Here is a 12,420-nt window from a genome sequence, read left to right as displayed (position 1 = left end):
GTTGGCTACTTCCTCTGTGGATCTCCTGCAAAGAATCATACATTCATGTATTTGTCATCTTAGAAATTCTTTTGACGGTGACTGCAGAGATACGTAGTGTTTTAGACAGGTTTCTCTTATCAGTATACAACAAAGACCTCTCAGTGCCAGATGCACCTGTACAGACCGCAGAGGTCTCTAGTCTGTTCCAGGGGCCCAGTCGGAAGCTAAACATCCTCCTGATTTTATTTGAGTTTTGACTTCCTTCAAACTGCTTTTTCTGTGTTTTTCTGTTACTTTGTCCACAGTTAACTGTCTTCCAGTGTTTGTTTTATCCTGCTGGTGAAGCTCTCTGGAGTTTACAGAGTGCTATAAGCTCATTATTATTGTTGTTGTTATATCATTTTAAATAGAAAGATTAAACACCCCCAAGAGGTCACGGCACATGCCTGCCCCTCCCTGAGCCTGGTTTTGCTGGAGGTTTCTTCCTGTTAAAAGGGAGTTTTTCCTTCCCTCTGTGGCCATGTGCTCACTGATCTGATTGTTGAGGTTTTTTCTGTATTTTTGTGGGGGTTTATCTTACAATATTAATCACCCAGAGGCAACTGTTGTTGTGATTTAGCACTACTGAATTGGAGAAATAAAACATGAAAAAATTGAATGTAATTTTCTTTAACAGATGCTCCTGGACCTGGACACACTCTCTCTCTCTCTCTCTCTCTCTGACTCACTGGCCGCCGAAGCTGTCAATCATGCCTCCGGTTCCGCCTACCGCGCGGACACACCCATTTCCTCACCGGCATTTCATTTATTTATTTATTTATTTCCCCCCTTATTGGAATTATCTGCACGCGCGCAGGGCTGGTGCGTCTGCGCGTGCCGGTCACGGCGGGGTGAGGATAACATTTAAACAGGGACACTCGACCCTCTGTGTGCGCGCGCGCGCGTATGCGTGTGTGGTCCAGCGCACGTCTACCTAGTGGGCGTGTTCCCGCTCCTCCCTCCCTGCAGACCGGTGCATGCGTGTGCACGCGCGCGAGTGTGATTGCACGCGGTGAAGTCGGGCTTCTTCTTTTTTTTTCTTCTTTTTTTTCCAAGTTTAATCAGCTGGTTGTTCGTCCTCGCGGCGGCGGCGGCGTCTGCGGTCACGAGTGGGTAATTTCTCTCTGAGTGTGCGTGATTCCCCCCTCCTCCTCCTCCTCCTGCTGCTGCTCCTCAGCGTGGAGAGGTGCGGGGCCACTGCTGGCTGTGTTGTTGCGGCACTGGATGGATCCGAGCATGTTTGCGGGTGAAGCCTCGGGCGGTGCACGCGGAGGGAAATAATTTTCTTCTTGTTCTTCTTGTGTGTTTTTTTTTCTTCTTCTTCTTCTTCCTGTCTACCTGCCGGTCAGTCACCTGCGCTGTGGCGACATGTCAAACTCAAACAAAAGCAAGAAGGACAAAGAAATCCTTGCTGAATACGAGAGCCATGTGAAAGGTAAGCTGATTTCTCGTCATGTGTGAACATCTCCACGCGCATCTGCACCTAAATCTCCCTGTCACACCCACCCTTTTTTCTCTCACCTTTGCATGCTCACGTTAAACTCTCTCTCACACACACACACCTGTGTGCCAGCACGTTCACCGCTCATGCATTGAGTCCCGTGCAGGGTGTGTTTGTAGGGGAGCTGACACCTCACCGTGAGACGTCAGGATTTCTGGGTTCATCCTGAGTGCTGCATGGCGCCTGAGGGGGAGAGGAGGAGGAGGAGGAGGAAGAAGAGGGGTGTATGTATTCTGCAGATCCTCTTGATCTTTTTCACCCACTGTCTGTGTGTGTGTGTGTGTGGTTTTACGCTCAGATCTGAGGCAAGTGGCTGTCTGGTATTTGTATTCCTCTGAGACTGTGACTGCAGCAGCGTGTGTGTGCACCTGATACCCCAGGGACACGCTCAGGTGATGATGATGATTGGGAAAAACTCTTAAATAGTGGTTTCCATGATTGTGGGACAACCCCCTCTCCTCCTCTTCCTCCTTCCATCCCTGCTCCGATGGGGCGGGCGAGTCAAATGACCTTTTATGAAAAGCTCTTTACAAGCTGCTTCATTTTCATTTCATGAAGCAGGGTGGATGATGGGAGATCAGCCAAAATCCACCTGTGTCTACGTCTGTGTGTTTGTGTGTGTGTTCCTCTTTACCTCCAAATGTCTGACCTTTTAACAGCCTCATTCAAACGCCTGCAAAATGCCAGCAGCATCTCATTTTTGTGCAGCTCCACATGGCTCCTCACACTCAGGCTGCCATCTTCACTTGTCACCTACGCCCACGCTTTAAAAGGAGCCGCTCATGTTTTCTCACCTCAATCACATGCCGAATCTTTGGAAATGTTCAAAATCCAAGCACCTTCATTCAAGAATCCTGCCTCTGCCCTGTGTGTGTGTGTGTGTGTGTGTGTGTGTGTGTGTGTGTGTGTGTGTGTGTGTGTGTGTGTGTGTGTGTGTGTGTTTCATACCTTTTCCAATGAATCGACACAGACTTTGAGTGATTACATTTAATGGAGAGTGGCCATTACAGCCCCCGAGAGTGGAGTGTGTGTGTGTGACTGTGTGTTGTTTGTGGTTGCTTGTGTTTGTGTGCCCTCGCCTTGGCGTCTTGCCAGAACGCGCTCGGGGATGCCCTGCATCATAATGACCGCTCTGATAAAGCCCCCTGCTGCTCCTCCTTCTCCGGACGGCCGACTATCTCGGTGCCCCTGTCGCCTCCTGCCGAGAGCCAAACGTATAGATCCACCATTGTAACTATGTGCTTTCCAAGTCTGCCTCCCTGCTCTGCCTCCTGATTGGTGGATGCAGGAGGTGGTGTGTAATGTATACACAGGAGGTGGCTGCTGCCGCTGGGGAGGTGGGGTCTACTCACTGAGGTGAGTTGAGCCTGATGTAAAGGTAGTGGTGGAAATTATGCACAGTGCTGACAATACATATTTGGAACTGCACTGAGCACACTCACCCCGTCACCTCATCTCCAGCGTGTCACGCTTCCTCTGGCTGAACGAGCGAGATGAGGAACGTTTTAATGAGAAAAAGGAGGGGGAAAGGGAAAAAAGGAGCTCTGCAGGAGGAGAGGAGAGGCAGATATAAAGTGTTTCCTGCTGCAACGGCTGCAAGTTTGGGTTTTTTTTTTTTTTTTTGCCTGCGCCTGCACGCAGCTGATTAGTAACTTCACATCTGCATACCTGCAGGACAGACACACCAACATACAGACAGGCAGACAGGTGAATAATTACAGAAGAGGGAAGGAAGTGACTCTTCACTTTAAATGCTCTGAAGTGCCAAATGAGAGGCCCCGATCACCGTGCACGTACGTTCATCTGTGTGTGAATTTCTTAATGATGATCCAGCACTACTCTGCCCCTGTGTCCTTGAACCTGGTTGTCGTGGTAACAACCACGGCGTGAGCTTCCTGTTCTTCTGACATCATGCTCACACATGCTGTATTTATAGGACGGCAAGCGTGAGGATGGTTTGAAGGATAATGGCACAAAGTCACTTTTCAAGGTGCTCGGCAGGTCAGCACAGAGGGCTTGCAGCAGTTTTGTCTCTGCATTTTCAGGGCAGTGTGCGATAGAAGAGACGGTAGCAGAGGCAGAAAACTGTTCAGCATATTGTTAAAGAATTAGATTTCTTTGATCTGTGCAAAGATCTTAAACCTTTCAGTAAATACTCTGGCACCATCCACTTTCCTGTATCTACAGAGCTAAGTCTGAAATACAAAACTGCTGATATGAATGTATTAAAATGTCAGCTTTAGCAGCATGTTGTTTACTTTATAGGGACAATATGTTGGTTAGAGATCCCCACCCAGATAGCAGTTTTAGTACAAATAGCTCCAGGGACAGGAACCATCCATTTTTCTTAAGCTCTTATTCAGTTCAGGGTCCTTAAAGACCAGATCCTCTCCAATCTGTAATAAGACAAGAGGCAGGGTACACCTTGGGCCAAAGCATCTCCAGTGCTTCTGCGTTGTTTAGTTCAGGCCATGTAGACCAGGTAAAGTTACAGAGCGGAGTTGTGCTGACTCCATAACTACGCAGTTTTAAGCCTTCTCTGACATTAACATCAGCAACAAAAAAAACGTGTGCCGGGAGCTTCATTGCATGGGTTTTCATGGCCGAGCAGTTCCTTTAAGTGTGACATGAAGGTGGCTCAACCTCACTGATGCTGCACATCACATGGTCAGATGGTGTCGTAAACCTCCTCCTGCCTTCTCCTACCCTTTTTGAACTACACTTACTCTCTATAATCGGAAGAATATGCAGAATTTCTAGATGATGCATGAAATTTCGTATTTGTAGCTGTTTGTCTTGATTTGCTTGAGCGAGATATCAGTGTATGCAGGTAAGCTATCCATGTGGTGACAAAAGATATCAAAAGCATTGCCAACTATCACATGAGGATTTAACCCTTTTAAAAATATTTTTCTGCATTCAGAGTTGAACTATTAACAGGCAGGAAGTTTCGGTCCAGACAGGCGATGTCCACGCTTGATGTTCCAAAAGAATAAAATTTCTACTTGTAGAGCTTACACCTTTGTGTGTTGGATCGCGATCTTTATGCCCTGGAAGTCCCGAAACACTGGCTATTAGTCCAAGATGCTCAGTAACCAGACTGAATCAATGGGTTCCCAGATTTCACCACAACAGTATAAAAGTGCAGAAGAATGTCGATGGTACTACTACTCGTTCTAGCTCTTTTTTGTTTCTTACTGTTAGTGTCTGGATCTTTCACACAAAGAACTCACAACACTCAGCTTTCAGTCTGTTTGTGCCATTCCAGTCCTACTCCAAAGCTGTTCTTAAACAGTCCGTTTGAACATTAAACCATTTTTGACCTCCCAGCTCTCTTGCACAAAGTTCTTGTGATGTCCAGTTGCAGTAAAATAAGAATAGAGCAGGTATTTGACTGGAAAACAGCCTGGAATGAAACTGCTCAGCATTTCCAGTATTGAGAACCAGCATGAAGTGGGCTCTGTCCTGTTTTGTGTACAACATTGGGCTTTATTGACCAGATTGTCCAGCCATTTTCCAGAGTTCATGTGTGAAAATAGCTTATGAGTGCCTGAAAAATCAGTAGTAGGACTCTTTGTAGCTGAAGGTAGTTCAGTTCTTTATGACTAGCTGGATGGTGAGGCTCATTATCATGCTGCAGAATGATGATCAATCAAATAGCTCCCTAAAGGCCATTTGAGGGTTTCACTGCGCCTGTTGAAGCTGGCCTGATCTTCTCACTGCCAGGTCGCCATTACTGCACAGATGCATGAAACAAGTCTGAGTGCCTCCAATTTTAGAAGCACATAATGAAAGCTCATGCGAATGCAACTTTTGCACAGAAAAGGTTTCTCCATAAAATTAACAAAGAAAGGGTCAAGATAGATAAAAGTCGCCATGATTAATAATTCTTGAAGAATAATTCATAAAGCCTCATCAACCATCTGAAAGATGTCTTCGGCCATTTTAAGGAAGTACACAAGAAAGAGGAAGTCAGCCAACTGGAAACAGAAAGAGGAGTAATTTGGTCTCTAAAATGTATAGAATGGTGAAATCGCATTGCAAATTCTCAGAGTGCAAAATAGTTCACATTTTATTGTGTTACAAAACAAATCTTCAGTGTTTGAGAAGCTGGTAGAGAGAAACCACAGAATTAAGTCAAGACACATGCACCAATTTACTTCCACATCACTTTTCCAAAGCTTTCACAGTAGGGTTTATTCGATTTACTTGTTAGCTTCTTTCTCCATTTTGAGCCTAGTGAGTTAAACACCCAGTTCGCCAAAGCTGAACACACTCTTCTGGATGAGAAAGGAGACCAACCGAGAAGGGCTGTTACTCTGAATAAAGCCCCTGGAGATCGTTTTAACGTACGTAAGCCATTACCAACCTACAGACTACTGTGGCCCAGTTTTAAATATGAAGATCTTTTAAAGCCCCTTTTTCTAAAATGAGTCATTTCACTTGGCTGATTTATTTTTAAAATTATTATTATTGTATATTGTACATGACCATTTGCAGGCACATGCAGTACTTTTTCATTTTGTTCCATATAAAACTGTGACGACTGGTAGATTTAGATTTTTTTCAGTGTTCAAACATAAACTTGAATTTTTAATAAAATATGTTGTATTCTGTTCTGTTTGCTGACAAAGACAGCCTTGTGTGGGTCAATGCAGGTCTGTTCTTTGACACAAAGTCCTAATTTTAAATAAACTAACTAAAAAGGCAGGTTTTTGTGCATAAACCAGTCTTTTTCTACTTTATTTGTTTTTCAATTCTCAGCCGTTTGGGATCTCGTCCATGCTCTAATCTCACAAACACAGAGCAACAAAGGTGATTAAAAATTAATCTCACTTAACTTTATCCAGGACTCCATAACAGAGACGCAGGTAATCTAAATTTAGGATGATGCTGATGGTGTGTAGATGCACAAACGTAAAAGTTTTCATGCGATTAAGAAGCATTTAAATTGACTATTACTCTAATAAAGGTCGCTTTGAACAAATAAAATGGATGTATCAATAATTATACATTCACTTCATTCTTATTTTGTGGTTTTGTGCTCTGACCTCTAACTGTGCATGACCCGAGCACGCCATCCCCGGTGCAAAAGGAATAAAACGAGCTCCAGGGAGCTTTCAGATCAAATCAGTCCACAGATTTAACAAGACAAATTCTTTACACTCTAGGTAACTCCTGCATGCTTTCCCCTTTGTCAGAGTTTTACTACGTTATTCTGCGCTGACTGTAGCTCGTCTGATCAAAGAGGGTGAGTCTAGTCGTCGGGGTGCTACGAGGACACGCGAGGAGGTTTCTAAGAAGAGGCATTTCAGAGATCAAAAGGTACGCACGGCGGATATCCTCTTTCACTCTCAGTTGACTGTGATCCCAGCCAAGAAGTTTCATTTATATAATCTCGCCTCCTCGGTGGATCTGTTTGAATCCTCCTTCTCTTCTGCAAAAGCAAGCCTCATATTTTTGTATTCCTATAAAGCAAACAGACAGAAACACAGACATCTTCTTTAGGACATTTTTGTTAATTTATCACGAAGTGTTTGGTTTTTAGATCTACTGATTATAGTCAAAAATGCAAATAATCCAAACAACACTTAGTTTCCTGTCATATTAGACAAAGTAAGGCTTTGTGTTCTTCTCTTTAGAATAAACCAGATTGTACCCTCCTTTTAAATCTTTGCTTGTAAAACAACTTTGTGTTGCATTGTTGAATAGACTCAGTGTTGCCTGATATAACCTGAGATGGGAATGTTTCTAATTATCATACTCTCTTCAAGCAACCTTCTTCTTTGGTATTGGCTGGTTTTAAAGATTTTTCTTCAGGGTTGTCTGGCTTTTTAAAAAATTATTATTACCTTAAATTGTTCTCTGCAGTTTTTCAGAAACGTCCGTCATTTTTTTCCAAAATTTCCTTCCATTGTCCGGCTGTTTTTGCAGCCTCACTGCCTCACAGTACTGATCAGTACCGTTCCACACAAGCGTAAAAGGGGCCCACTTCCTGTTACTGCTACATATTAAAAGAAGTTGTTCTTAACTGATGTGGTTTAATGCAAAGGGTTAATGTAGTTGGTCTTATGTTGATTAATTTTGGAACAAATCTGGATTTGTTGATTTTTATTTTGCAATATCACCAAAATAATAGCCCCACTTTTTTTGCTCATTGATTAACAGTGTTGGGTGTAATGCACTACACGGTAATGCGTTACTGTAGTCATATTACATTTTCAGTAACATGGTAGTGTAACGGTACTGTTCTAAATTCAGTAATCACATTACAGTTACAATTATGCTGTTACTTATGCTGAAAAAAGAAAAAAAGGAGGGGGGGGGGGGGTCGCCTTGAAAGCATGAGTGATGTAAGGATTGCATGCGGACCCCAGTCCTGCAGCCAGAGCCTGATCTTCAACGGGTAACAGCTAAATTATGCTTTAGTGTTGGCAGTTAAGGGCTGCCGGTCTACCTGCAGAGAGTTGTTGATGGAGGCAGTATATGAACTATGTGCTGCGACTGGTCTGTGGGCCACTCTTGCTACAGCTGTTGTTGGTCTGTAAGCCAGCCGTGGAGAATAGCGAAGTTATAACATACAGAGAGCAACAGTTAAAAACAAAATCTCCTCTTTAGCCACTGTTTGAAATTTCCATGCTGTACTTTTTTATTTTTGGTGTTTATTTCCTGCGTCTCACATTCCTGGTGAACTCCACTGTCGCTCCTTTCCTTTTTCTTGCCCACTTGCCAACAACTACATTCATCCATGTTGAGAAATTTGCAGTTGGGATTCTGGAGGACTGGCACAGAGCGTGTTTGTGAACTTATCTCTGTTGGCAAAAACCTCCCCAGACTGAAACAACCACAGGACCATAAAATAAGCATAACAGAGGCAGTGATGAGCAGTCAGGCCTGCAGCCTCCATTTGTACCGGTCTCTGTTTCCACGGTAGAATCTCTGTGGCGATCGCTTTGAAGTGTCTTTGGGCTAGTTTTCAGCTTTGCTTTGTGTTCAAAGAAACGAAAGATCCTGTGTGTCCTCATTCGGATCCGGATTTACGTCAGTGTGTGGGACTGTAGCTTTAGTTTAATATTCTTAACTGGTGATTATGTGACAGTGCATTTCAGGTCACATTACAGAGTACTGTGAAAGGAATATAATAAGTAGTGTAACAGATTAGTTAACAATTTTCATTACTTACAAAACCAATGTTGAATTTAGATACTTTTTTTATTTATTTCTGTTTATAAGTGGCTCTTCTACTCTGCGTGAGCACTTGAAGCTCATTCACACACATTCATACAAGCACTTTTTTCTATGCTTGCGGTCTATCTAACAGGAATGAAACCAGCAACCTTCTGATTAGCAGACAATGTGCTCTGCCGCCATTTCAAACACATATCAGACATTTTTCACAAAAACAAGTACAGTTATCGTTTAGAAAATAAATCTTACATGGATTGGATTGCAGGGTTGGAATCCTGGAATTTACTGTAAATTGCCTCAATGTTCGTTTGCAGTAGAAGAACTCTGTTAATAGATGTATAAAGCAAAAGGAGAGTTTGGAATTGAAAATGTGGAAAGTTGCCATGTTCTACATTGTAAGGTCTTCTTCCTTGAGACTGCGTGGCATTGAAGTTGCTCGTCACAGCAGGACGTCATATGACTGCAGGCAGGTGACTGGAGTAGAAAACAAGCAAAGCAGGAGAGCAGAAGTGTAACACAGAAGACTATACGAAGATGTTAGCTGCTAAAGGTTGTGCACAGCTAAAATTTAACACCTTAGCTCCTCTTGTTTTAATCAATTCTTAACTGATCGAGTCACTTTGACATAGTCCTGAAATATTCTGCAGGTGCCTCAGCTGTGCAGCAGAGGGCTTCTGTACACGTGTTGTTCAAAACTGAATTTATAAAATTTGGCCGTGCCTCTAGCAAATCAGGTGACCATGAATAAATTTCATGTAAAAAGCTTGAGATGGACTGCAGAGGGGAATGTGGGATTTAGAAAAATATGAACATATAAAATTATGTATATGTTTAAAAATTATTCTTTAAATGAGCAATAAAATTCCAGGTTCAAATTGTAGTTAAATTAGCTGGACTGATTCTGATTTTGACTTTCAGACTCAACAAAAGGTACAACAGAAATAAAAATAATTGATAGTTCATCTTGAATGCGTCTTTATATTGTTTAATATTTGTATTATTTAAATTTGATTGCAGTTAAGTTTTAATCCAAGGAGGACTTTAACTCAACAAAAGGTCGTATCACTGCCTTTGATGCACGTTTGTGTAAAGACGCAGTCTCACATCATTTTGGAGGCAGAGTTAGCGTTTGAACTCTTTGATGTGGCATCAGAAATCCCAGTGGAAAGTGTGAAATGGATTTCCAAGAAGAGCAAAGAAAGAGCCTCCTACAGTTTGTTTTATTAATGAAATAAAGAAATTTACTGCATCATGTTTCAGTGTTTGGTGTTGGAGTAGCGAGAAAGTGTGTGCATGGTGATAACATATGTGAGTGTGTATAACTAAAGATAACATTTAAAAATAACAGAAAAGTTTTGATTTTTATTGTCGATATTATATTTATATCTATATTATTTATGTTATAGACCCTTAACTTAAACATTTCCTACTTTGTACTGTACCCGAACTAGTAAATAATGAAAGTTTAATATTGTTGGATAAATTGAATATTGCAGTATTTAAAACTTTCAAAGTTAGATGTTGGATAACATTATTTTAATATTTTATTATCACATTGGGAAGGTCACTCTGTTTGTGAGCTCTTAAATCAAATCTGGCTTTGTATTTATAAAACTGTCACTAAGAATCATCTGATTTCAAAAGGCTATATTTTTAAAGTTAGCTACCAACAACCACTTGAAACTCACAAAACCCCTTTTTTCTAATTATATATTTCAGTCGTTGCCATTAATAATTACTACTATAAATCAGTGGATAGAAATGTGGTTGTATGGTCGTATGTTCTCATTTCAATGTACGACTGCACAAAACAGTTATAAATAATAAATACTGCATCAGCTTACATTTACCTCTAAATAAAAAGTCCTATCCTTTAAAAATGTTCAGTCTGGCGAGAATCCAGTTGTTTTTCTTTCAGTTGCAATATAGTGGGATGTATGGGAGTGTAGCCCATCAAACACACTGGTGCTGTCTAGTTTCAAGTCTTATTGAACACAAAATGATGCTCCTTTTGTAAAATGTGGTCCCATTTATAGAGTAAAGCGGTGTATGACTCATACGGTGTGACTCATATGGTAGTGACTTGCTAATCATATGGTGGGGCAGGTGTATGATTAACAAGTTGCTGCTGTGTGAACGTGCAGTGTCGCTGGGTTTCTCCTTGTTTGTCACATCTGCTTTCAAAAGGATGATGAAGTTTGAGGTTTCAAAAATGGTAAATTTCAAACCGGTCAGTGTAATAGCATAATAAACAATAACTACTAACACTGCCCTTTTTTTCTCTGCATAGTTGTATATTTTCAAAGGTTTCATTTAACTGAACAGAATGACCAACTAGCACAGGTGAAAAGTGACTGCAGTTATTCAACTGAGCCTGGTTGCACTTGCGGTTTCTTCCTGTTAATAGAGGGTTTTCCCTTCCCACTGTCACCAAGTGTCTGGTCAAAGGGGTCGTTTGATTGTTGGGGTTTTTCTTATTATTGTTGAGTCTGTACCTTACAATATAAAACACTTTGAGAACTGTTGTTGTGATTTGGCACTAAAGGGTGGGCCATTTATATGGATACACCGTAATAAAATGGCAATGGTTGGTGATATTAAAGTCCTGTTTGTGGCACATTAGTATATGTGAGGGGGCAAACTCCTCGGGTGGTGACCATGGTGGCCATTTAGAAGTCGGCCATCTTGGATAGAACTTTTGTTTTTTCAATAGGAAGAGGGCCATGTGACACATCAAACTTATTGGTAATGTCACAAGAAAAACAATGGTGTGCTTGGTTTCAACGTAACTTTATTCTCTGAGATCTGGGTCATACTCGTTGAGATGCTGCAGTAGCTGGAGTTTGTAAGGGTGCCATTTGTGAGTAGCTAATATCTGCCGAAGGGATGTTCGACTAATGCCACTCTCCAGTGACATGTGGCGAGTGCTACGCTGTGGGCTTTCTTGCGTCCACATTTTGGAACCAGTTTCACAAAACTTAGCAAGCAGTTTGCTAACTGTAGCATGGGAGATGGGTGGTCTCGTAGGGTGTCTTGCATTGAAATCTGCTGCAATGACCCGGTTACTGCATTCACCCGATATCAACACAATTTCGTTCTGCTCCTCACGTGTTAACCTCTTCGACATGTCAATGGCTGTGAACAAAGAGAAACTTGTAAATAACTCATGAAAGAATAAAGTTACGTTGAAACCAAGCACACCATTGTTTTTCTTGTGACATTACCAATAAGTTTGATGTGTCACATGGCCCTCTTCCTATTGAAAAAGCAAAAGTTGTATCCAAGATGGCCGACTTCTAAATGGCCACCATGGTCACCACCCATCTTGAGGAGTTTGCCCCCTCACATATACTAATGTGCCACAAACAGGACTTTAATATCACCAACCATTGCCATTTTATTACGGTGTATCCATATAAATGGCCCACCTTGTAGTTTAAAAATGTTACTTTAACTGAAATCCATTTAAAAGAATGAAAGAATATCCTTCTCATGATGTCTGTGAAAAGAAAATTTGGTCCCTGAAGCCAAGAGGTTTTTCTAAGCCTCGACCCAAATATCTCAGTCCCTTCCTTTGGCAGATTCAAATCTCAAACTCGAAACTCGATTTAAAGAGGACAAACTCGAAACTCGAAAATATCCTTCCATTAAGGTTTCAGGCTGGGCAGTAGCCCAGTTAAAACATGTCCTAAAAGAGAGAGGGACAAACT

At 41.8% G+C, this 12,420-nt stretch overlaps 1 protein-coding gene across 4 annotated transcripts in view; it reads left to right on the top strand.

Annotated features, from left to right (window-relative positions):
• Positions 1 to 868: 868 nt before the first annotated feature.
• The window catches only part of LOC113009193 (SLIT-ROBO Rho GTPase-activating protein 1-like), a 41,689-nt gene continuing 30,137 nt past the window's right edge, over positions 869 to 12,420 (top strand). For all 4 annotated transcript variants that reach the window (XM_026147377.1, XM_026147376.1, XM_026147374.1 and 1 more), the window contains exon 1: positions 869 to 1,456. In XM_026147377.1, coding sequence (XP_026003162.1) covers positions 1,390 to 1,456 — 67 coding nt within the window. In that variant the 5' untranslated portion in view covers positions 869 to 1,389. The remainder of the gene's footprint in view (positions 1,457 to 12,420) is intronic.

Source organism: Astatotilapia calliptera, chromosome 17 (genome assembly GCF_900246225.1).
Source record: "Astatotilapia calliptera chromosome 17, fAstCal1.2, whole genome shotgun sequence".
NCBI lineage: Eukaryota > Metazoa > Chordata > Actinopteri > Cichliformes > Cichlidae > Astatotilapia > Astatotilapia calliptera.
The sequence above is the reverse complement of the archived record's forward strand: the minus strand, read 5'-3'. Positions and strand labels throughout refer to the sequence as shown.